The sequence below is a fragment of the Mastomys coucha genome, unplaced genomic scaffold (genome assembly GCF_008632895.1).
Source record: "Mastomys coucha isolate ucsf_1 unplaced genomic scaffold, UCSF_Mcou_1 pScaffold7, whole genome shotgun sequence".
Taxonomy (NCBI): domain Eukaryota; kingdom Metazoa; phylum Chordata; class Mammalia; order Rodentia; family Muridae; genus Mastomys; species Mastomys coucha.
This window is the reverse complement of record NW_022196913.1, coordinates 77,988,519-78,015,341: the sequence shown is the minus strand read 5'-3', so window position 1 is coordinate 78,015,341 and position 26,823 is coordinate 77,988,519. Positions and strand designations below refer to the sequence as shown.

The window sequence follows — 26,823 nt, the reverse complement described above, 5'->3', positions numbered from 1 at the left end:
GCCTTGAACTCAGAAATCCGCCTGTCTCTGCCTCCCAAGTGCTGGGATTAAAGGTGTGCGCCACCACCCGACTCCAAATATTTTCTTATAGACAAAATACATCATCACTATAAACAACACGTTCAGTATAAGAGTTTTTAAATAGAAAACACATTTCCAAGCATGTATTTTCAAAAGAATCTCTGAACAGCACAATCTTTTTTTAAGTAATTTCCTCACTTATCATTAAAACGGGCTTGGAAAAGCTGCACTTGGTGCTACAAACCTTCAATCCCAGTGCTCCTGAGGTACAGGCAGGTGTATCTCTAGAAGCTTGAGGCCAGTCTGGTGGATACAGAAAATTCCAGTCTAGACAGGAGACTGAAGCCCTGAGGGCCAGCAGAAAGAATCAAAACATGGAACCTAGGGAGGTGGATGTTGGGAACCCTCTAGAATGTACCAGAGACCTGGGAAGTGAGAGACTCTTAGAACTCAAAGGAAGGGACCTTAGATGAAATGCTTACGGTGGGGACAGGGAACTTGTAGAGTCCACCTCCAGTAAAAAAGACAGGGCATCAAGTGGAGGGATGGGATTGCCATCCCACAGTTAAAAACTCTGACCCAGAATTGTTCCTGTCTGAAAGAACTGCAAGGTCAAAAATGGAGAAGAGCCTGAGGAAAAGGAGATCCAGAGACAGGCCCAAATTGAGATCCAGCTCAGGGGGAGGCCCCAAGGCCTGACACTATTAGGGATGCTATGTTGTGTTTACAAATAGGGGCCTATGATGGCTGTCCTCCAAAAGGCCCAACAAGCAGCTGAAAGAGTAGGATGCAGATATCTATATCCAACCAAGGGACAGAAGCTGGTGACCTCTGTGGTTGAATTAGAGAAGGCTGGAAGAAGCTGAGGAGGAGGGCGACTCCATAAGAAGACCAGCAGTCTCAACTAACCTGGACCCCTGAGATCTCTCAGACACTGAGCCACCAACCAAGAAGCATACACCAACTGATATGATCCCCCCAACACAGATACTGACAGTCCTCTGGACTCAGTCAGAGAAAATGCACCTAACCCTGAAGAGACTTGGGGCCCCACGGAGTCAGGAGGTCTGATGGGGTGGGGGTGGGGCAGAGACATTCTCTTGGAGAGGGGGCAGGGTGTGGAATGTGGAACAGTTGGAGAGTGGATTGGGGTGGATAAAGTCTGGACTGTAAAAAAAGATTAAAGAATAAAAAACAAAAACAAAAAGAAACCTGTTTAAAAAAAATAAACAAAAGGGGGAAAAGAACTTGGAACAAATTATATACTTTATTTTCTTTTAAAAGTTAAAAGAGAAAACGTTATTCAATATTCACAACTATAGAAAAGCTTAATAATTTCAGAAACAATTCATAGTTAGGTAGTTCTAAGAACTTTGCCATAATTAAGTCAAGGTGCTTCTGCAACAACAAATGTTTTTTACAGTCTTTCCTTTGTTCTATATCATTATTCCACAAAACAAGTGTAAACTGTACTACACTACACTGTTCTAAAGGTGAAAGTGAGTCCTCCCTTGTCAACACTACAGAGCACTTCCTGGAGTACACAACACATGGCTGAAATGAGGTTGTAAGTTCACCAAATATCACATAAATAGAAATTAGAGGGCCTTGTTTGTCTGTAAACAGGATCCACTATGTAACCCTGGCTGGCCTGGAACTCACTACATAGACCAGGCTAGGCTGGAACTCGGAGATCTGTCAGCCTCTGTCTCTGGAGTGCTGGGATTAAAGGTTTGAACCACCCAGCTTGGTTCAGTTTTTTTGTTTGTTTGTTTGTTTTTTAAGATAGAAAATACACACTGATATTCTAACTGTATCCCTATAATGTAATGTAGCCTCTAAACACCTACTTATAGAGGTATAGAACTAAGTTCAAGCCCCCTTCTGGTCTTCCATAACTCAGTCTCACTGTCTTGTGAGCTTCGAGTACTTCCTGGAGCTCAGCTCAAGCACCTTCACTCCTCTCACCTAAACCACCTTGCATTTTCCTTCTATACAACAGTCTTTCTATCAGGACCTAACTTTCACTTAAGTCTACCCAAACCTCATGCCCCCTTTAAAATATTCACTTTGTCTTCTAAATCATTGTATCCATTCCAACTTCCTTCATCTAGTCACAGAGAAACAACTAACACGAATGTAGCACCTGCCATACATCATTAGTGCTGGATATCATAGTTTAAAACTCATATAAAACTACATATATTTGTGTAAAGTGCTCTTACACATTAACTAGACACATCAGAACTACAGAGGACATGTCAAAAATAAAGCTTCACCAGTACTTACCCAGTATTTAAATCCTGCATGAAATTTACAAGGAAAAACATTAAATATATAACTATATAACAGATATATTTCTTGCTTTATATTTTATAGCACTCCAAAAATTCTATTTTTCTGTTTTGCTATTACACTTCTATTATAAAAATAAAAATAGGGAGATACTGTTGAAAAAAGATGTTACTAACAAATAGGGCTAAATCTCCTGGCATAAGATTCTGTGTCCAGGCTGTCACCCATTCATTCATTCATTCATTCATTCATTCATTCATTCATTTGGACACTTACAAAGTAGTTATTTATGCAATTATTGTCTAAACACTGTGCATATGGGAATATGATTCTTCCCCTTCTTTGCAAGCTCAGTCTGATGGGAAAGCCTGCTAGTCAACATATAATCATGAGACGATGTGATAAGTAAGCACTGACAGAAACCCAAACAACGTGCACTGAAGACACAGCAGAGGATACTGAAAAGCAGGATGGGAGGCTCATGCTGGGCTAAGTATGTAAAGATTGTGGTTGAGAGAAAACTTCCCATAGGCACACCTCCAAGACAAAGCCTGAAATGCACCAGCCCACACTGGCAAGAGTAATGCAAGCCATTCTCTCAGTTAGGGTTTTACTGCTGTGAGCAGACACCATGACCAAGGCAACTCTTACAAGGACAACATTTAACTGGGGCTGGCTTACAGGTTCAGAGGTTCAGTCCATTATCATCAAGGAGGGAACATGGTAAAATCCAGGCAGGCATGGGGTAGGAGGAGCTGAGAGTTCTACACCTTCATCTGAAGGCTGCTAGCACAACATTCATTCCCTTCCAGGCAGCTAGGACTAGGGTATTAAAGCTCACACCCACAGTGATACACCCACTCCGACAGGGCCACTTCCTCAGCCAAACACTTTAAATCATGGCAGCTATCTACCAGCAATGCACTGATTGGTGAAAGTGGAAGAAAAAAAAAAAACTAACGAAGTTCAGAGACTTAAAATAATATCAAACCCTAGTGACAAATCTACTTTTCATTTAAGAAATACTACCATGTTAAAACACCTTGAGAGCAGGGGCCATATACCACACCTTAGCAATGTTGGGGGCAGGGGAGGAGACCCTCTAGTAACCAAGAGTCACTATCAGTCTCATTTACTCTCAAGGCATGATTTCTATGCCTTAGTTATATCTATTATTGTCTTCAGTTACAATGGTCTGCTCATTTAAGATTGGTCTCCCGTCATTTCTGTTACCAAGAAATAATCTATAAAGGGTCAACATGCTAAGGGGAAACAGACCAATAAAGATACATAAAACTCACCAACTTCATCTTCACCATTCTCTCCTCAAATTCTCAATAGTTATGAGAAAACGAACTGCTTTAAATCTCATCTTTTTTCCTTCCCACACCCAGAAGTAGGAAGTATAAAGTGCCCAAAGCGAAGCTTTAAAAACGTTTAAAAAGAAAAAAGATTTTTTTGAATGCTTGACTCATGAGTTTGCCTCAAACTCCACTTTCCAACAGCTAAAAACCAGAACACAGAATGGCTGACAGAAGGAGAAAACTGGAAGCACTCTAGCTCTACGTAACTACTTCCCACTCGAGGAAAATTCTCCCAAAGGACTTAAAGGGATGTGCCATCCGTAACTCTGTTCCTCAACAGCCCTGTGTGGACTTAGTCGCCTAGGCGGAAAGGGAAAAGGAGACCGGAGCGCTGGCCTCCCGCCCCTTCTACTGCTCGAAAAGTGGCTAGACCCAAGGAATCCGGGAGGATGCTCCCTCTTCGGTTCCAGTCCCTCTCACCTCTTTGTATGTCCAGCTTGGTTTCGCGGACATAGTTGTCAGGGTTCCGGCTCAGCATTTTCACCTTCATCTTGGCGACTCGGGGGTCTCGGCCTCCACGAGCCTTTAAGCCGTGCTCCACTTCACTCGGCCTGCACACAGACACACTACTTCTGCCTTCCGCAGGCTTCTTCCGGTCACGTGGCTCGGCTGTGGCAGCAGGACCCCGCGGCGTTCCGTAGTCGCTCCGGCTGGGAGCCGGAGGGGGCGGTCCTGTAGCGTCCTGCGGGCAAGCGCGCGCAGCTGTGGGCGGGACCAGGCCTGGTGGGCGGGGCTGAGCGGGCTAAGCTCCGCTGCTTCTCCTTCACACGGCTTGGTGGCTGCTGCGAGTCCTCTGCTGCAGCGTCCCGGGCTCCAAGTTCCGGAAGTGGGTTCGCGTCCTGCGGTTCCAGGCCCCGGGCCGCGACTGTCGCCACGGTGGCGGCCACTACATCACGCCCCACGTCGGCGGCGCTGGACGCCGTAGTGTCGACGAGCCCGGAGCCCATGACAGGCCAGGGCCAGTCGGCGGCCGGGTCGGCGGCGTGGAGCGCGATGTTCCGCCACGTCCGGTACGAGAACCTGGTGGCTGGCGTGAGTGGCGGGGTCTTGTCCAACCTGGCGCTGCACCCGCTCGACCTCGTGAAGATCCGCTTCGCTGGTAAGAGCCTGTCCACGCCCCGGGTGGCTTCCCTGCACTAAACACCCAAAGGAGACATTGGTCTCCCTAGACTCAGTACTACAAGGGGGAGAGCCCCCAAGATGATCCTGTGTGCCCTGCGTTACCTGGAGCTAGGATTCAGGAAGGGGGCCCTGGCTTTCCCTGTGTTCCCTAACCCTAAAGGATAGGGAAAGTGGGTGAAGTTTGAGAGAAAGGAGGTTGTCACATTTGACCCTCATGTTCACGAGCCATTCACTCTTAGGGGTAATTTGAAGTCTCAGGGCAGCCACGTGTTTGGCTGAATGAAGTCAAACGAAAGTGCAAGTGTTTGAGCAGGAGCATTGTCCCCTTCGGAGGATAAGGTCTTAGTCTGGTATTGAAATATTCTCTAAGGTTTCTTTAGTTTGGGGTATTTATAATATTCATTGTCGGGTGAAGAAAGGAGGAACTTCTACACTCTAAATAACTGTATTTAAGTGTGAATTACGTATATGGAAATTAGCATGGCATTTTAGGAATTAATACCAATTTATGTTACAAAGGTGATCCTTGGTAACTATTTAGAAACCATTTCTGTCATTTCACTTATTACAAGCTAAATTTTTCCTTGAAAATCAAATCTTTAGGCTGGGTGGTGGTGGCACATGCCTTTAACTTGGAGAGGCAGAGGCAGGCAGATTTCTGAGTTCAAGGCCAGCCTGGCCTACAGACTGAGTTCCAGGACAGCCAAGGCTACACAGAGAAACCCTGTCTCGGAAAAAAAAAAAAAAAAAAAAAAAAAAGAAAAAAAATCTTTAGAAATGGCTTTAGTAGAGCATTCTGATTTTATTCAATTTACTTGATGTATGTGTCTTACTGTTTGAACAGTGGAGATGAACCAAGAAGTACCAACAGCTTCTTACCGTTAGGGATCTTAAACATGTAATTAGCATAACATATATAAAAGGATTCTACATAACATGAAATCAAGTGCTAAGAATAAATTTAAATACAAAATAATAGTACAAATAGACTATCTAAAAAGACTATATAAGGAAACCTGGGGCTGGAGAGATGGGTTAGCATTTCCACAGGACCCACATTGGCTTCTCAGCACCCACTTTGAGCAGGTGGCTCACAATTCCAGCTTCAGGGAAACCTAACATCTTTGGCCTCTGTCAGCACATGCATAAACATAAGTGGCTTGTATGTATCTATTAAAGTTCCACATTAAAGTTCTCAACAGGATTAATATTTTGCCAGCCAGAGAGGAGACAAGAAGACATTCCATGGTGGAGAATATATGGTGCCTGTGGAATGTATCCTAGAAAAGATACTACAGAGAAATAATTCCATGGAGTTTGATATACATCTATAAGTAATTGTTATAGTAAATAGCTGTGAACATTGATAACTAACTTTCATTGAACGTATACTAGGAATTTATTATTCCCTTTATGCAGATGATAATGGTAGGGGTTGAGTAAGTTGCCCAAGTCACAAGATGGTAAATAGCAGTCTGAGGTTTGAGTTCAGCAGTTTCACTGTGAAACTGCCCTGCACTTACCCACTCCCCACAGCACCTCAGTGAATCTCTGCTGACAGTGGCTTGAACATGAATAGATAGTCTTGGACTTCTAGAGACGTGGGTCTGTGTCTCGGTGTCCCTGCGACCCAGCCTCCTCTAGGAGCAGAAGATGGGGAGCTGAGACTTTTATTAAGGGTTGGCCAGGTTGGGTTTCGGACAGTGCTACAGAACTGACTAGGTTGGGGAAAGGGAATTCTTGGTCCCTGAGAAGATTGATTATCTTAACGTGAGGAGAGTATGGAAGCTTGCAGGGTAGACAAAGTGGTTAGCAACAGAATAAGGGATTGAGATTAGATAGTAGCCCCTAGTTGAAGCCCTTCCCATAGCAGAGCAAGCCTGTGTAGTGGTAAGGCCTGCAATTTGACTGAATGCTGAAAGGAAGGAGAAACTGAGGAAGATAAACAATGAAAAGTTGAGTCATTTTTGTAGTTAAGAGTTTCTATTGCTGTGATAAAACACCATGACAAAAGCACCTTGGGAAGGAAAGGCTTCATTCTTATAGCTTTATCGTCCATCATCCAGGGAAGTCAGGGCAGAAACTCAACACAGCAACCCGGAGAAGCTGGTGCAGAGGCTGTGGAGGAGTGCTGCCTACTGGCTTGCACCTTATGGCTTGCTCACCTGCTTTCTTGTACAACTAAGACTTCCTGCAATGGGTTTAGAATTGAGGGGTGGCATCCCCACTTCCACACTGTGGGCAGGGCTCATCTCTACTATTAGTCAAGAAAATGTTCTACAGACTTGCCTACAGGCCATCTGGATGAAGGCACTTTCTCAGTTAAGTTCCCCTTCCCAAATAACTCTAGCTGTGCCAAGCTGACATAAAACTAACCAGTACAGTCATCAATAGGCATCAGTACTGAATGATGCCTTTCATATAATTAAGCCCACTTATTAAAATTACTGTCTAGCAGTGATGAAGAAGGTTAATCCTGAATGCATGTGCCATGAAACCAAACATTTCATTGACTCCCAATTAAACTGGAGCTCCAGCATTACAGTTTAAAAAAAAAAAATAGAAATGTTATGTGAGAAAAATGAAGGAACTCGTTAAGCTTCATATGGGAAGGGTGGTGCCCACTGTGAGTTGATCCTAAGAAAAGTTACAGGGATGCAGAATTTGGCCTGACAAAGCAATGGTACTCTGCAATGAAACACAAAGTGACTGAGACAGATTCTTTTGAATGAGGTTGGGTATGGGCACTGGATCAGCTCAGTGGTTGAATACTACCTTAGGTCTTAGGTTGAGGCACCGTAGGTCTTGCACTCAAAACCTAGTATCACAAAAAAAAAAAAAAAAAAAAAAAAAAAAAAAAAATAGTAGAAGCAAACCATCCACAGAAAGCATAAGTGAAGGGAATTTATTAACTAAGTAAAAAACAAGCTCTTCTGGTGTGATCAAGAAAAGGAGGGTAACTAAGAGCCAACACATGAGTCAGTTTGTCCTGGGATGGTGAGACTACATAGTTTTTAAATCCAGTGTACTTGTTGCTGTTCTTCTAAAAGAGTTTAAAACTTAATGTCTTCTGTCTGGCTCCTCCAATCAGTTACTGTCTCCTGGCATCTTTTGTGAGAGCACTGCTTTCATGAAATTCCTCAGGTCATTTAGACTAAAAACTCACTGCATTTACAACTTCTATGTGACAGAAGGGAGACTCATTCAGGTCTTCATCTCTTGTGTTCTCCGCCTTCAAATTCTTTCTATCTGAGGACACCACAATTTCTTTTTTTTTTTTTTTTTTTTTTTTTTTTTTTTTTTGGTAAACATGTATGTATATATATAATGAATTTTTTGCCTTGATAGTAGGGCAGTTATTATATTTCTCTTTTGTTGAGCCCAGATCTACCCAAAGCTAGTCCTTGGCATTTTTTAAATTAGAAAAAAAAAGGAGCAATTTCCTTTGTCAAACATGTATGTGATTATTTTAGTATTTTTCCCCCAAGAACCTTTGTAGTTTGAGCTGCAACAAAATACCACTACAGCTGGTTTGGCTTAAACAAAAAAGGGATTATTTTTCTCTTAGGGATTTGAGGACTGGAAGGATCCCCAGGATCAAGATGCTAGTCAGCTTGGTTTCTAGTGAGAACCCTTTCCTTGGCTTGCAAATAGCCCTTTAATCTTAATTCCTTCCTAAAAGGCCCTGTCTTCTGTGGAGTCCTGTTCTGAACTAGAGCTTTACCTGAACTTTGGAGGTAATACAGTTCTCTCCTGAACAGCTCTCATCCCCACCCTTCCTTCCAAACTAATATTCCTTCTCCACCAGCCCAACATTTGTGTCCCCCAAACCTCCAGTTTTCTTCCCAAAAGAAGTCCTATCTAACTATAAACCATTTCCACCTTCCTGAAAACTAGTGTCTAATCATTCTTTTCTATTATTCACACAGTTATTACTAAGATTAACTTCTTAAAACAGTAAAGTTGGTTTATGGCCATGAAAAGCAGGGGTGTTTTACCTTTTGTCTCACAGTTGAATTGTGAGCTTATTATTGAGAGGAAACTGGAAAGCTGCCCAGAACAAGAAAATCTGTACAGAATGAGAGGCACAAAACCCAAGGGGCACATCAGAGGCATGTATGCTGCAAAATACCTCTCCTAGGCAAATGGCCCTGCTATCTGAAGGTTTTGTGTAAACCTTACAAAATTTAGGATGATATACCCACCTTACAAAGGAGGGCGCTGGAGCTCGGAGAGGGTAAGATCATGTAATTAATAAAGGAAATTTGATATCCAACCCAGGCCTCTCCTGAAGCCCAGTGCACTTTAATCTCATTTTGTAGTATAATGTTGACAGGTTAATGATGTAAGAAACTGACTGTTCCACCTTTACGTGGCACTGGTAAACAGTGATGATTCTCCTTTGCCAGGCTCCATTCAGTACAGTGTAGGTGGGGGACAGAGAACTGGGCATGCTTACATGTAACTCATGCTTACATGTGAACTCTTTTGGAAGGAATACTTTTCACTGTATTTTAAATTTATATTTATACCCTTTAACCCATACTACTCCCATTCTAATGGCTAATGATAAAGAAGTAATAAGAATCCATACAAATTGCTTTACAGGATATTTTTTAGAGAACTTTTTACTAGTAAAAAGATGAGCAGACCAGACAGAGGGAATGGGACATACAGAAGTGGGTAGTGGGAGAGAAGACTGAAATAAAAACAATATAAAGGCCAAGTGGTAGTGGCGCACGCCTTTAATCTCAGGGCTCAAGAGGCAGAGGCAGGCGGATCTCTATGTTTGAGGCCAACCTCATCTATAGAGTAAGTTCCAGGATGGCCAGGGCTACACAGAGAAACCCTGTCTTGAAAAAAAAAATTATAATGATGCATGCATATAAAAATGCTGTGATGAGATCTTTTTTATGTGCTAAACCTAAAATGTGGATTTAAAAGATGAGAAACAGTTGACGTGTGAGAGAGGAGAGTGAGTGTAGAAGTGATGGAATATGAGAGGGACGGCAACCACATTGTCTCAGCATCTTGTGCAAATTTAATAGCAAGGAAAGATGCTTGTAAAGTCTACAGAAGAGAAGAAAGCATGCAAAACTATATAAAATAAACTTGTTGTTTTGTATTGTGGAACTTTACAATGTGGAATGTGGTTTTATAATTTGGCATCATGCATGATATGGAATGTCCCCTGATACTGAGATACTTGATATTCTACTTCCAGGATTAAGTGCCTTTTGAAAACAACGCAGTTGTTAGGACTGCATTGTTCCCTATTGTTTTCCTTCAACCTGTTCACAGACCTGTTAAGTAGCCTTTATTTCCTCAGATTATCTTATTTCAAATGTATTTTTCATTTCCTACAGAAGCAAAATAAAAATAAATGCCAAATATAACCAGGCATAGTGGTTATATTTCAAATACTGCTGCTGGTTAAAAAGAGGTAGCAACATTTCTGAGGTATAGACAAGAGAGCTATGTGTGGTATAATAAAAGGATGTAAAGGACTTTTAAAAAGCTTGTTTAAAGGGAAGGACAAGCTGGGCGGGTAGTGGCGCACGCCTTTAATCCCAGCACTTGGGAGGCAGAGGCAGGTGGATTTCTGAGTTCGAGGCCAGCCTGGTCTACAGAGTGAGTTCCAGGACAGCCAGGGCTACACAGAGAAACCCTGTCTCGAAAAACCAAAAAAAAAAAAAAAAAAAAAAAAAAAAAGGGAAGGACGAGTCTGGCGACTGGTCCTCAGCGGCACAAGCATCTCTGTAAACAGTAGTGCTGAATTGTTGAGGCACTCAGGTGCTATGAGCTTTGCTGTAGACAGTGGTGCCATATTGTTGAGCTGTATGGGACCTGGGGATGAGAACAGTGTGGGAAAGGATGGAGGAAACTAGCTCAGCCTTAGAAAATAGTGTTTACATGCAATACTTGGGTACTTTATATTCCGACGGAGGTGTGTGTGTATTGAAGAGCGTCCAGGAGTAGGCTGTCCTTCCTCTGCTCCCTTCTCTGCTGCCCCTCAGACCATGCTGGCATTCTTGATAGGGTTGAAGGAGCTGACTAGGATTTGTTTGTTTGTTTGTTTTGTAAGTAATATTTTTATTTCATTTTATTTTATTGTATATGTATGAGTGTTTTGCCTGGGTGAATGCATATGTACCAGTTGCATAGCTGGTGCCTACAGAGTTCACAAGAGGATGTCAGACCCTGGTTGTGAACCACCATGTGGGTGCTGAGAGTCACACCCAGGTTCTCTACAAGAGCAAAAAGTATTTATTCCAAGCCACTGAACAATTTCCCTACACCCTGAGTAATAGTTTCAAACATTTGAGTTTATGATCTTGAGTATCTATAGCAAACATACAAGTGTTTTGGGGTATTTAAAGGTTACTTCCTAAAATATTAGAGGTTTTAGTATGCTCTGACTGAACATTTGGGTAAATTGACAGATGTACTAATTTAAAAATACCAAATATCCTAAAAACAATTTCCTCTCTCCAAGGTTTTCTTGGTGAATATGTTTCCTTTATGGATCTGATTGTGTGCTGTGTCTTTGTGTGGTTCACGGCCAGCATCCCTTCTTACCTGTGTGCTCTTCAATGCAGTGAGTGATGGACTGGAAGTAAGACCAAAATATAAAGGAATTTTGCATTGCTTGGCTACCATTTGGAAAGTTGATGGACTACGAGGACTTTATCAAGGAGTAACCCCGAATGTGTGGGGTGCCGGTTTATCCTGGGGACTCTACTTTTTCTTGTGAGTAGATCTGGGGGATGTTACAGTATTGAAGAGGATCCTTGTTTTAATGATTTCTGCTTGTCACCTTCTTTTTAACATGGGTAACTGATGAGTCATCTAATTAATGTTTTTGGATTGGAAGGATTGGGAAGCAGAGTAGCTTGTTCATTCCTATCTGCCAGCTGTTATCAGAGACATTTGACCCAGAACAGAGTCCTGATAGGAACAAGATAGCAGGATGTGATACGAGATCTGCAGAAACTGTTGCTTTGAGCTGAATTCAGGAAAGTTGAGGTATTGAGCTGAGTGCTGCTTTAGTTAAAGCCAGTGCTAACTCCGTAACTCATAGTGATACTGTATAACTTCAGGAATTTCAAGGGACCATATTAGTATTCTTGAGCACTTTTTTAACAGCCAAAGTAGATTAGAAAAAGGTGACTAAACCAGTTGTCTGTTAGTGGGTTTGTAAGTGTTACAGTAGGAACCTGAAACTTTTAAAAGATAAATCTCACAATTTCAGTCTGTAAATTCAATTCTGTAAAATGAACTATTGTTGTCATGTATAAGAGATTAGTTCTAGAATATTCCCAAAGTAGAAAAGGCCTGTAGAATTGAAGTATCATAGCATAGTTATATATTTATTCTCAGCTAGAATAACAGAAATCCTAGATTGTTTGAGACAGCTTGGAGAAGTGCATTTGATTCATAATAAAGTTTAAATCAGGAGGGGATAGAGCTGGGAGCACCTGTAAGCACATATATCAGAGATCCCTGTTGGGAAGAAAAAACAATGACCTGATTCCTAGAAGAGTTTGAGGTACACTCGTCATAGCTTTTTTTTTTTAATCCACTCCAACATCTTCGTAGCTTAATGACCTGTTAGACATCATTGCTATTTGGAATAACTCCTACTGCATTCCCCTTAAAGGAATCGCTGCAAGCTCCTGAGCAGGCACACTCACCTTACTGAGTATGAAAGAACATAGTTCAAAGCATCATGACCCTGCAGTTGAGGAGCACATGCTGCTGCTGTTGAGCATGCTTTTGGCTGGACACTGTGTGTCTTAATCACTGTTCTATTGCTATGAAGAGACCAAGTCAACTCTTATAAAGGAAAGCATTTAATCTATACAAAACTCAAATTTTGTGTGTGTGTGTGTGTGTGTGTGTGTGAGAGAGAGAGAGAGAGAGAGAGAGAGAGAGAGAGAAAGAGAGAGAGAGAGAGAGAGAGAGATCCATCCCCAAGAGGACATGCTAGTGTGACAAGAATTTCAAACAGTAGAACAGTTTGTTTCATGAAATATTATGGATAATGTTTGAAAAGTTTCTCCAAACTTAGTCTTTCAAGAGGAAAGTGGAAATTGGGGCTTGGTGACACACCTCGAATATTAGCACTAGGTAAATAGGTGCAGAGATCTGGATTTCTTGTCATCCTTTACTCATAGTGAGTGTGGGTCATAGACAACCTGTCTAAACAAAGCAAAATAGGGACTGGAGAGCTAGCTCAGCTTGCTATTCTTCTAGAGAATCAGAGCTTGCTTCCCCATCCCTGTATTAAACAGCTGACAACAACCTGTAACCCCAGCTCCAGCTTCTATGGGCACACAGATAAACACACACACATAGTAAAAACTGTATTTACACAACAAATAACAAAAGCAGACCTAGTTTATGTTTCCTGCTCAGAAACATCTAGTGGCTGTGTTTTTGTCAAATGAAACCCAGATCTCAAGCTGCCTATCCTGTGGCTGCTTTTCCCTCATCATGTTGTCCACTCTTCCTGTCACTCCACATGTGTAAATCTTCCCCTTTTGAAACCGAACCTGTCTCAATACCCACATCACTGCGACTTCTACACAGGAACTTCTGGGAGCCCCCTCTCTTAGGCAGGTTCTGAGTGCCTTAGGACACTGTTACCTATTAGTTACTGTTAGAATGCTGGGATCCTTGTTAGTCCATTAAAGGAGACTGGTGCACGTTTAAAAAAGCTGATTGCTGTTCCTGAACATGCGTTTATCTGGCGTCCCTTGACTTTGTTTGCTTCTTCCTGATGTCTATATCGACACAGCATCTCCTCCTAGTTTTTTCTGCTGCTATTAATTGTTGAAGTGTCAGGAGCCATCTAGGAGCGGCTAAGCTAGCAGATAACTTTCTTGGAGGTGGCTGCTGGTTTTTGTATGGCCTACGATGGCTGAGCTCTGAAGGTCCCAAGAGACTTCATCTCAGGATTGCTTCTTGCAGCTGATTTGCTTTTTCCTCTCATTGTTATGCAGTCTAATGATTCCTGGGCATTAGCCCACCCTATTGGGCAGATTTTCTGTAGACCTATAAAGATATACCATCAGGTAGTAATGCTGTATTGACAAATTGATGATTTCATAATTCCTGATAATGATTTTATAGAATTCCTGATTTGCTTCACATAATTTTAGAAACAACATTTTAAGAGACTTTTTTGTTGTTGTTTTGCCAGAAAGATATAATAAAGTTAGAATCAAGAATAAAACATGCCTACTCCTCATAGAAAATAGTAAGTAAAGGCTGCATAATTAGGAATACAGTGAGCTTTCACAATTACACTAAAAAGAGAAATAGGCTTGGGACAAATTTGTGATCAAGGAAAAACATTCTAGGTCAGATCCAAGGATTAAGCCACAGGTGTGCACTATGATAAAACGAGGCCTGTGGAACTGTTACTTTGAGCTTATAGTGAGGGTATAGATTGAAGCACTGCTTTGAACTTAATGTCAACATCCTTCTGTGATGTCCCCTTTGGGTAACATTTTATCTATGAGATAATTTTCTAAAGAACTTTTGTCTAAGAAGGCCAGAGAGAAGGAATAAAGTATGGCATCTGGGGCTCTGCCCTATCCACGGTATGTATGTATGTATGTATGTATGTATGTATGTATGCATGTATGTATGTATGTAAATATGTATGAACACTTGTGGAGTTGATGAGACAGGTGGTCAGGCATGACTTGTGTATGTGTGCGCATGCGCATGCACTCGAGCAAGAGAGAGAGAGAGAGAGAGAGAGAGTCTGTGCATATTATCCATATAAAAGATTTTAATTCTTTTCTTTTCTCTCTGGTCCACAAAGAGTTAATGATTTCTAAGTCTCTCACCTGGCCAGAGAAGTCCTTGAGCTGGAGAGAAAGGAAACCAGTGCCCATTAGCACAAAATAGAAAGAAAGGGCTACAGGGGGGAAAAGTACTTATTAAAGCACAAATAATAAGATTATAAGAATGGAGATCATCAGTCTTTGACCTTCATCCGACACAGTGTCCCACCCAGTATGGTTCCCCTAAAGGCTGGAGAAGGCCCCTGGCACCAAACGAGTGATTTCACATACGCTTTGCTAGGCATATTCTTTTGTGGGGAGGGTAGAATAATCCCACTGTGAGCCACTCCTGGCATATCAACTCTTGAATGAGCCGTAATTTGTAGTTTCATTATGCATTGACTTTTGCTTTGGAGATTATGCTTTTAAATGTACTCTTGCTTTATGACTCGTGTTTAGATTAAACTTGGTCTGTGTTTAATATTTGTAGTTACAATGGCATCAAATCGTATAAGACAGAGGGAAGAGCTGAACAGTTAGAGCCATTAGAATACCTCGTCTCAGCTGCTGAAGCTGGTAAGGCAATATATATTATCATCTTCCAAACTAAATTCTTTGGGCGGGGATGGGGATACTTGAGTGTGTTTGAGTACAGACCTCACTCTGGCCCAGATTGGGCCTGTGACCTTTTGCCTTCAGGCTTGATTTTTCTTTTCTTTAAAAAAAAAAAAAAAAAAAAAAGTCTCCTAATTCCCTGTTAAACATTAGAGGTTTAAATGCGCTCATCTAATCATATAAAGCTAGAAATCTCTAGACTAAACTGATGTGGGTGGGGCTAGAGAGGTGGCTTAGCACTTAACAGCACTGGCTGATCTTCAGAGGACCCAGGTTAGATTCCTAGCACCCACCTGGTGGCTCAGCCATCTGTAACAGCAGTTCCAAGGGATCTGACACCCTCTTCTGGCCTCTGAGAATACAATATATATATATATATATATATATATATATATATATATATATATATATATACATGGTGCACATACATATATGCAGGAAAGCACTCATATATATAAAGTAAGTTTTGAAAAATTATTCTTAAGAGATGATTTAGTTAGGGAGTTTTCAAATTCTGTGACTTAGTAATTCTTGCTCCTGTATGTATGCCATCAAGGAAAAACAGTGAATCTAAATTTTCATAAAACCTATCTTGGTCCATGTGTACCTTGGTTTATTCATTTTACCAGTTCTTTTAAAGCAAGAACTGTCTTAATTTTCAAATAGCCATATACAGAGACCCAAGTCATGATAGAATTCGATATTTACTAACATTCTTGGGAAGCTCAACAAATGAAAAGTTTAACCAGATGTATTTTTTAGTAGGGCAGGACATTGATCGGTTTTGGTTGGTTTGTTGGTTTGTTTTTTAAGATAGAATCACATATAAGATGCCCAGGCTGGCCTTGCAATGAATGATCTTCCTAATGCTGCCTCCCAGCTGTTGGGGTGTACCATGTGTGTCACCAGATGGGACTGTTAGCAAAGATTATTAAATGTGCCTTATTAGACTCTTGAAAGGATTTGAGGATTGGGTGGACATTTGTGTACACATGCAGCTTGAGGAACCACACTCCTAGTTCTTTCTCCTCCCCTAAACCATAGCCCCTCTGTTTACTGTGTGACTCCTAAGACTAGTCTCTGCCTGCATGGTTTAGGAGTCTGCAGAGCTTTGCTCTGTCCTTACAAAAAAGCTATTTCACATTTTATCTCTCAATTTACCTCTCACTGACCACAGGAGGAACTTTTTTGACCATCAAAAACAAAGTTTTCTTGTGACTCTTGGCAGTGCCTAAGAGCCCACATCTCTCTATTTCAGATACAGCCTCGTCATGCCTAGTTCTCTTTATACCTGTGCTCAGCTGATTGCAATATCATTGCCCCCATTAATGTCCTACTTATGTCCAATGATTTTTTTGTTTTATTTTTGTTTTTATGACAGGGATTCCCTCTGCAGATTGGGCTGTCGTAGAACTCACCCTGTAGACCAGGCTGGCCTTCAATTCATAGAGATCTGCCTGCCTCTGCCTCCTAAGTTTTGTGATTAAAAGTATGCACCATCACACCTGGCTATACCCCAGTTCTTGATCAAGTGGGCCTTCTTTATGCTTAAGTGCACACTTCTGAGAAAATGTTCTTGATCTAATGAACTATTCTTAATTTGGATTGCATGATACAGTACCTTTTTGCTAATTAATCTTTAAATATGATTTTAGGAGCCATGACTCTCTGCATAACAAACCCATTATGGGTGACAAAAACTCGCCTTATGTTACAATATGGTGGTGTTGTTAACCCTTCACAGAGACAGTATAAAGGAATGTTTGATGCACTTGTGAAAATATATAAATATGAAGGTATACGTGGATTGTACAAGGTAACAAATTATCATGAATATATTTTGAATACTGAAAATTGCAATTAATACTAGGTTTTGCTTTTGCTTTTGCTTTGTGAGACATTCTTGCTAGATAGCCCAGGCTTGTCTTCAACTCTCAATCTTCCTATCCAAGACTACAGAATACTGAGATGATAAATGTGTCTCACCCTGCTGGTTTCTTGTCTTGTAAATCAGCTCCTTTGTTTCACTTCTAAATGACTTGTATTTGGTCCTAAAAAGAAAGCAAACATATGCAGGAAATAATTGGGTGAAACCAAACTCTTGTTTATAATACTGAAATTGTACTTTAAACTGTGCTTCTTAATTAGCGTAAGCTCTGTCTTCATTGGTGTAAACCTTTGTCAGGTATTTTTAGTGAGCCATGCAGTTAGAGCGGCCATTTCTTGTTGTAACCCTTGGAAGTTGTCTCTGATAACATAAAGAAGAGATCAGTGAGTCCTAACAGAATCTTATTTTTATTGACTGTAAATACACCATGAATTTTAAAATAATAACCAAGAGAAAAATTCAGCATCTTGCCTGGTGATTGTTTTCTTCAGTGCTAGGAACTGAATGCAGTATTTTTAAATTTTCTTCTTAGTGGCAGCAAGATCTGTTTCCAGTTTTGTACCTTTTTTCTCTTGCCTTAATTCCCCTTGGTGTTGTTACCTTTGCATGGCTGTGGCCACAATGTGTGATAGAAACTAGAGAAGGGAGAGTTTCCCTGGCTTGCAGTTTCACAGGTGTCATCTGTGGGGAGGGCAGGCAGAGCAGGGCAGCTCCTTGCTTAGGAGAGAGGAAGTCCTACTGCCCACTGCTTTCTTCCCTTCCACCTGACCTCTCCAGTCTCCAGCTCCCAGGATATGTCTATCTGCGTCTGGGGTGTGTGTGTCCCCACCCTGTGCACACCCACAGAGATCTCGCCAGTCATGTTCACAAGGAAGATTTAACTGCCACATTTATTTTTTTGTCTTTTTTGTTTATCTTCATTAAAACGTGTACATTGTTAAATATTGGTTATTAATTATATAAGTATGTATATATAAATATAAAATTTAGGCTGAAGTAATTGTATTAAATTTTATGCATATAAACTCGGTTATAGATCTATGGGCAATTTTATTTGCAATTATACTATTCAGTTCTGTATTTCCTTTCATCATTTCTTACCCTGTTCTTTTAGAATACCTATCTATAATCCTTTGAAATATTATTAGCTTTACTTTGTTTACTAAATTTAACCTCCTGTTTAAATACCAATTCTTGGTAGTGTGGATCTTTTGTGTGTTCATACGTATACTATTTAAAGAACAACATCCTATGAAAATCCAAACAGCTTAAAAAGAAGGCAGTGCTGTTCTTAAGACCTATGTTGTATATATATATACATACATATACATGTGTGTATATATATCACACATATGTGCTAAATGTATATGTTTATAATATATTTAATACATAACAATATAAATATATATGTTAAATATGACTTAATAAAATATAAATTAAAGTGTGATCTAGGTAAACCTTAGGTGAATTTACATGAAGTAATATGAAAATATTTTAAGTACATCTGTCGTTGAAAGCTGTTTAATTTTGCTTCTCTTCATTTCCATCTTTCCCTTCAGGGATTTGTCCCTGGGCTGTTTGGAACATCACATGGTGCCCTTCAGTTTATGGCATATGAATTGCTAAAGTTGAAGTACAACAAACACATCAATAGATTACCAGAAGCCCAGCTGGTAAGATGATTATTTTAAAGTAACATCATTTACTTTTGCAGGCACTAAATAGGTAGAGGTCTTTACAATGTGTTTACTTTGACAATATTGCTATCATAATAAGTGTGCTGTCACTAATTTAACTAACATCTAAATATTTTATAAGCTGATGGCACAGATGTTAAATAGAACCCCATATTAAATAGACCTCATGTTAAAGAGGGAAGGGTATTTTCTTAGATTTTTTTTTAATGCACTTTTTGCTTTTAAAGAGATCCTACTTATGTTCTCATTTTAGAGCACAGCAGAATACATCTCTGTTGCAGCACTATCCAAAATATTTGCCGTAGCAGTAACATACCCGTATCAGGTTGTGAGAGCCCGCCTTCAGGATCAGCATGTGTCTTATCGTGGTGTAACAGATGTAATCACAAAGACATGGAGGTGAGAGCGTATGTGGGGAACTTGAGAGCCACACCAGAGCTACCCAGACTATCCAGTCCATACTAGTTTCTGGGACTGGCCAGTGTGCTGTGGAAAAAATGGGTGTGGCTGTCCTTGCTTTCCTATGTACTGTATATGTCATGGTAGAAGGTGTCTCCAAAGCCTGATCTCCTCATTTGTATAATAAGACTGTTTGGTTCACAGAGTTGTTACTAAAAAAAAATATGAAACAGAAATAAGTGCTTTGAAAAGATAGCAGCACAGAATTTAAGTCTCAAAATATTTGATTGACATGGGATGCGAGTAGTCAGAAAGCTAGTTAAAGACATTTAAAATGGCCTGTATCTACTGCTGGTGCTGTAACTTTTACAAGTGCTTGTCTCTGTGAGGAGAAGAGATTATGCATGAGAAGAGTTAAATTACTATAGGTAGACTTCCCTTGCATTTCCCTTTGATTCTAAAAGTCCTGAAGAGACTGTTTGAATTCAGTTCACTTGAATTTAGTTCACTATTTGAAGCAGGAGCAGGGCCTGACTCTAACTACACTGCCTGCCTTTGGATCCCTTCCCTAGCTGGGCTGCCTAGCCTCAATAGGAAGTGAGCCTCATCTTAGTGCTGCTTGCTTGATGTGCCAAGGCTGGTTGGTATCATGGAGGCCTGCCCTTTTCTGAAGAGAAATGCAATAGGAGTAGATGTGGGAAGAAGGGAGATGTGGGGTAAAAATTAGGGTGAGAGAGGAGGGAGGGGTGACTGCGGTGGGAATATAAAATTAATTATTTTTAAAAAAAGAGATTCTGGAAATCTGTAGGTAAACTTATTAAGCCTTATTTTCTATTTTAGGTATTAAGGAAATAAAATTTTATTTTTATATGAGCTATATTTAGTTTTGTGTACCACTTATCAATTATGAGATCATGGACATACTGATTGTAAACAAGCATGTTTGTTTGAGATAGAGTCTTTGGAATACAGCTGTCATTAGCATGGTGCTTAGTGTCTGACTAAGGCTGACTTCATAGACTTTAGACTTGTAACAGTCCCTCCTGCCCATCTCCCTCCTCAGTACTAGGATTATAGGCCTGAACCATCACACCTGGCTGCCATGAGAGATGGTCAAGTTACATCTGTTTTTTTTTTTTTTTTGGTTTTTCAAGACAGGGTTTCTCTGTGTAGCCCTGGCTGTCCTGGTACTCACTCTGTAGACCAGGCTGGCCTCGAACTCAGAAATCTGCCTGCTTTTGCCTCCCAAGTGCTGGAATTAAAGGCATGCGCCACCACCACCTGGCCAAGTTACATCTGTTAAACCTTCAGCTTGGTCATTCACTTAAAAACATTTGAATGCATCACTAGAAATGCAGTACTGTACAGTTGTGTTTTGAGGTGTCCTTGCCCCTGTAAAGATTTATAAACAGCTCTTAAATGATAATCCTTCAAGGTATCGTGCAGATGATTTAAGCCCACCTGTGAGTGGGTCAAGGCTTGACTGCTTCTTCCGTGCTCAGGGCTAATGAAGTGTTGGTGTATTCACACTGGCTACTTAGGATAGTAAGTGTGTATCTCTTCTCCTTTAAAAGGAAAGAAGGCATCGGTGGATTTTACAAAGGAATCGCACCCAATCTGATTAGAGTGACTCCGGCCTGCTGCATCACCTTTGTGGTTTATGAAAATGTCTCTCACTTTTTATGTGACCTTAGAAAAAAGAAAGTGAGCTAAAAGAAGATCTCAGTGTATGTGCTTGAAGCAGCAGCAAACTTTTTATTTGAAACACAGAGCTCGGAAGAATACTTCAGAGCAACAAAGCTGGAAATACTGCAACAAATACTGCAGAGCAACAAATCACATGTCTGTGTTAGAAGTGAAAGGACTAAGTCATCTTGATGTTTTCTGCTCTTTGCCTCTGTGTGTGTGGAGCTTGGCTACCCCTACCTGGAGTGGGTACCATCTGCATGATGTTGAAACTGATAGCCACTGGGAATATGTACAGGGTCCTCCATTTTGTTGTTCAGGGAGAAGCTAATTTGCAATATTTGTAAATAATTTGATGAGTGTTCTTTTTTTCTGAACTCTCTTGCCTGGATTGGCTTTAAAACTGACCGTGTGCAATAGCAAGGAACTGGCTTCGTACAAGAATGACTATATTTCAAGGGTAAACAAAGCTTGGAGAACTTATAAATAAGACGTTATCCAAGTCTAGCCTATTTTGAATGGGGATATTTTATTAGAAAAAAGTCTATTATAAATGTGCTTTAGTTTTAATCCAATTGGAACGCACTAAGTACAGAAGTTGAAGAAGTCATGTACTTCTCTGAGAAATATCTAGCACCTTTTGCTGTTCCGTTGCTTAATTATTTACAGTGAGACTCTGGACACAGACCTTGTATTTTGGCCATAAACACTTGGTGTGCGGTTAGGGTGTATAAAATCTGAACCTCCAGCATCCGGTGAAGCTTTATTTAGCATATGTGGTTACAAATCACTCACCAGAAATGCTGGCTCATGTTTCACAGAGATGGGATGTTTGTTGTGAGTTTGTTGAAAAACTGAATAGAAATAAGCATTCCATTTTCCCTTAATTTTTAGATTTATGGTTCCAGATTCCAAATAATTGATTTGTCTACATTGGTTGCTCAAATTCAGGTTGAAATACAAATTGCATTTGTCTGTGGCCATTACTGATTTGATTTCTATGTCATTGTAGATCTCCATGCAAAAGGCCTGCCCCCAAAGGATGCTGGACTAATATTAACTCTTCTGATGTGCAGCTGTCAGTACTGTTGCACTATCCTCTATTTTTTGTAAATAAATATGATCAAAGCTGTATTTAAAGAGTGCTTTGAAAATAAGACTATTTTTTCTATTTTAGAAATGGAATTGTTTTTAAAATAAAAAATGAAAAGATAATTTATATTTACAAAAATGATGTTTGCTATAATATCCTTTACCTTTAATTTTAAGTATGTTTATTCAGCAAAATTGATAAATTTAAAATCATTGTTGTTGTTGTTATTATTGTTTTTTGTTTTTCGAGACAGGGTTTCTCTGTGTAGCCCTGGCTATCCTGGAACTCACTCTGTAGATCAGGCTGGCCTAGAACTCAGAAATCCACCTGACTCTGCCTCCCAAGTGCTAGGATTAAAGGCATGTGCCACCATTGCCCAGGGCACATTTTAAATCTTGATACACTGTAACAAAAAGCAAGTTTTTCAGCATTTACAAATTCCTGGCATGTAACTCTTTGAGATTGGGGACAATGAATCAATATTCCCAGGAATCCTTGGAAATTTCAAAATTACTATTTTAAACACAGTCAAGACTATGTCTACACTTTATTTGAGTATCTCAAATTTTTGTTACATAATAAAATGCACTGAATTTAGTGTAAGTTAGTTACTTACACTAGTAAGTAAATGCTTGGTTTCCAAAGAACTACAGCCTACAGGAATATTTAAACAATGAAAAACATAATTTGTAACTCAGATCTCCCAGATAAGTAACTTTAGAATGTTGTACAAATTATACATTTCATAGTTCTGGATTATACTGTAACGTGCATGAGGTTCACCCTGATACTTAATGTCTGTATGGAAGGGCAAGCTACAGTTGATATTAAAGTTTTAGAAGTAGAACAATCATTTGAGTTCCATCTGCCTCAAAGACAGTTCAGAAAGCCCAGAAAGTACTTTGTTTTGAGACCAGGTTGATCTCAAGCGTAGAGATCCCCTACCTCTGCTCCTGGTGCTAAGATTAGAGGTGTATGCTAACATGGTCTAAGCAAGCAGTCATTGACTTAGGGACGCAAGCTGTATGGGGGAAAGGGTGCCAGATATTACTAGCAAAGGCAGTGTTCTAAAGAGTGGAGATGTGAGCTGTTAGCCCCCATGGCCCCCCAAACCAGAACTGCATATGTCACCAGCAGTGTGTGCTGCAAATGAACAATTTAAAGTACATAGCTATACTTTGATGGATTAAGTGAATCCAAATAAAGAGTATAATGCAGTAGCTGGGCTAATTAACATTAACAGAAGCCAGTTCTTACCCCGTATTGTAGACTGGTAAGAAATTTAGACCAGGAGCTCCTGGATTGTGGGAACAAGGCTATACAGTTGGGATACTCAGTTGAAGAATATCTAGTCAAGAGCTAGTGACTTCAGTCTGGCTGATGGAATCAGAAATGGTAACTCACAGCTTGCAAGGAACTAGAACAATATTACAGAAGGGAAGTGGGCAGGACTTGAAGGAAGCTATTTTAGAGAGAAGTATGGCAGGTGATAACAGTGATGGCCTGTTCTGAGCAGTGAATTGTCAGTATAACTGGTAGAGCTGAAAGACAGACTGCAACTTGAGAACTCTTGGAGCTTTATTGTAAACATGTTGAGGTTTTAATGGTTAAAAGCGGACACAGTAGGTAGACCAGAGAACTGTGTCTACATCTAAGGAGAAGCAGGAAGACACCTCAGGAGCAACTTGAAAGGAACGTCATCAACCCAGTAAATATTTCGGTAGGTTGAAGGTTAATGCCACTGATAACTTTAATCCCATCTGAATTACAGAACCTGAAGATAGATGGCATGTACCGAAGGAGCATCATTCTTCCTTCTTGAAGTTTGGCAGTAAAAGTAAAGAACTATAGCTTAAAAAATAACCGAGACTAAGAGAAGGTGCGAGTTGGGGAGGTTGGCAAAAGGAAAGCCAGAGCATGATGGGGGCATCTTTGAAGATAAGGAGCCAGCCAACACACAAGCAGGTGTGTGAGCCAGAGAATGTGATCCACTGGTGGCTGGCATGCCTTATGAAAGGCTATTCTACTTGACTATATGTCTTTGTGGCTCAGTTATTTAAGTTTTTTACCTTAAGGAATATGAGTGTGTGTCTGTGTGTCTATGTGTGTATATTGTTTTACCTTAAGGGATGTGTTTGTGTTGTTGTTTGTTTGTTATATTTGCACCATATCAAAAAAGAGAAACTAACTAAAGAGTGTGTTTGAGTTCAGGAGTAATCAGAGCTAGTTTTCCTTAGAATATAGGCACTATTTTCAATAGAAAATAAAATTCTGAAGACAGCAACATGTATTCACTTTGGCAGCAAAGTCAAGCACTTACAAAATGACATGGACATAAAATGATTTGCTTAACTTAGTGCTGCTTTCTGAAAATGTGTTAGGTAACATGTAAAAACTGCAAGGTTGGGGTTACTTAAAGTGTTGTATTTCTGAAAGATTAAACAAAAAGCAGACCCTGGATGTCCCGCTAATAAATACATACCTATTGTTAGCTTCCATTTCCCTTCTTGAAGAAATAACCAGAATTTCTTATGGAAACTGTAGTGGCTGTTCCTGGTTGTCAACTTGACTATATCTGGAATGAACTACAATCCAGAATTGGAAGGCTCACCTGTGATCCAGATCTTGAAGCTGGAAGACACATGTTTCTGACTTGGATCTTGGCATAGAGATCTTGAGGCATAGTAGTCATGAAAAGTTTAGGCTCAAGTGAGGTAGTGCATGCCTTTAATCCCTGGAGACTGAGACAAGATCTCTGAGTTCAAGGTCAGCCTGGGACAAGCAAGTCCCAGATCCAGGTATGGTGGCACACACCTTTAATCTGGGACACACCTGCTGGAGGCCTACATAAGAATTTTGGAAGAAGGAAGATTCAGTCTTCGCCTGCTTGCCTTGAGCAACTGCTAGATCCTTGGACTTGCATTCACAGCTGCTGCTGACCATTGTTGGGGAGTTAGACTACAGACTGTAAGTCATCAACAAATTCCCTTACTATATAGAAACTACTCTTGTTCTGTGACTCTAGAGAACCCTGACTAATACAGAAACCTACTCCCTCCCTCCACTCAGCTTTGTGATTTAGGGGCACCAGCCTCACCTGCACTGGAGCTGGGCCCTGATTGGCAGCACCAATCTGGATATACATCTTTATTTATAGTCATAAATGGCTTGACACCAACACACTTAAGTATCTATAGTAGCTGAAAAAAAATTTCTTTTCTTAGTGCCCTGGCATAGATTCTCTCCTTGCTTCCCTTATGAAGATTCATGTAACTCAGTCCTCCTGAAAGTCAATTTAGACTCCCGATTGGACAACATAAGTGTCCAAAATGGAGCCAGCATCAAGAATGTAATAAATTTGTAAAATGAAACCATGTTCTAAGTCACATTATATCGGATTCCAGGTCAGGCCTTACCCTTGGCAACATGTACCTGTGGAATTTTTATCTGAGTAAACAATAAATTTATTTTAAAAATAAATCTCAATTTGGCCTTTCAGTTACTTTCTGTAACTAAAACTTTCTGGGTAATACAGACTCCAACACTGATGCTAAATTCTGTTTTTTTTTCAACCAACTGTCAGGGTGGGCCTATGCTTCTCTGAATATTGTTACAACTTGTATGAAGAGTATCCACTCGGGGACCTCAGTGTGATGACATAATTTCTCCAAGGTCACTCTAGTAGCTGAGGGCAAGAATTGGTCCCATCCATAGTATGTTTGTCCTCATTCTTAAGATGGTGCGCAGTGGCAAGCGTAGGTGAGACACAAATGTCTCCACAGTTGAAGAGATCCATCCACATCCTTGAGCAACCTTCTCTGTTTGTTTCCTTTCACCATCCAGCCATTAGCACTGTCTTTAAGACAGTGGTAGCAGTTTACACTTGTGACCGCTCTTCACTCCAGATAGTCAGTACTACTGCCTCAAGTTGCACCCAGTAAGAGAACTGTCCCTTCGCCCATCCTTAGGGACTATGATGCTACAGCCTTGGATTCAGTCAGCATATCTTTTGTGGGCCAACATGCAGACTTACCCATAAACTAGGCTCATTTTTTTCTTTTCAAATCAACTGTTCAGCAACAATAGGAATTTGTCTTGAAGTAGTCTGAGCCACCTGCTCATGAGTCTTTTTGTTGTTGTTGTTTTTTCGAGACAGGGTTTCTCTGTATAGCCCTGGCTATCCTGGAACTCACTCTGTAGACCAGGCTGGCCTTGAACTCAGAAATCCACATACCTCTGCCTCCCAAGTGCTGGGATTAAAGGCGTGCGCCACCACTCCTGGCTCATGAGTTTTATTTGTAACTGGACTTCCATGCTGTGTTTGTTAAACCTTTCTAGATCTCCTTCCTACACACAGCCTAAGGGATGTGGCCACACTGAGGTCATGGTGACAGATTCAGGCCACGTGGGTCACATGATGTTTCTACCAGAGCTTGCTATAGTAAGCCAGAAGCTGTCTTTAAAAAAAAAAAAAAAGAAAAAAAAAGAAAAAACAGCCATCTTCAGTAAAAAGCATAGTTTTCTTTCAAATCCAACAAATCCAGTCTGGCTCTGGTCACATATGAAAGAAGACAGGGAGGGGAAAAAAAAAAAAAAACACTAGCAAGACCAGATACTCTTAACAGAAAAAAACAAGCATTTCCTTCCAGGAAAGCATGCATGCCTCGCCTCCTGCTTTCTGGATGAGAGAGCCTGGTGCTTGCTAAAATTGTCATTGAATATTTCTGTTTGCCATAAATATTCATAGTTATTGGGTCTGCTGGACCAAAAGTACCATATGATAATGTTATTTCTGCTGCTGCCTGAATTTGTTTCAGAGCCTTTGGGGCTGGTTCTCCTTCATAAC

General features: G+C 40.5%; 2 protein-coding genes across 2 annotated transcripts in view; one reads left to right on the top strand and one right to left on the bottom strand.

The window, feature by feature from the left end:
• The window catches only part of Dcaf13 (DDB1 and CUL4 associated factor 13), a 29,677-nt gene extending 25,379 nt beyond the window's left edge, over nucleotides 1-4,298 (bottom strand). The window contains exon 1 of the mRNA XM_031358249.1: nucleotides 4,101-4,298. Within this exon, the coding sequence (XP_031214109.1) occupies nucleotides 4,101-4,170 (70 nt within the window). The 5' untranslated portion in view covers nucleotides 4,171-4,298. The remainder of the gene's footprint in view (nucleotides 1-4,100) is intronic.
• Nucleotides 4,299-4,304: 6 nt separating this feature from the next.
• Slc25a32 (solute carrier family 25 member 32) lies at nucleotides 4,305-22,018 on the top strand. Its single transcript, XM_031358250.1, has 7 exons — nucleotides 4,305-4,779; nucleotides 11,402-11,552; nucleotides 15,090-15,175; nucleotides 16,870-17,030; nucleotides 18,662-18,775; nucleotides 19,053-19,198; nucleotides 20,773-22,018. Exons 1-7 carry the CDS (start codon nucleotides 4,626-4,628, stop codon nucleotides 20,909-20,911), a joined length of 951 nt encoding a protein of 316 aa, XP_031214110.1. The 5' UTR covers nucleotides 4,305-4,625; the 3' UTR covers nucleotides 20,912-22,018.
• The last annotated feature ends 4,805 nt before the right edge of the window (nucleotides 22,019-26,823 follow it).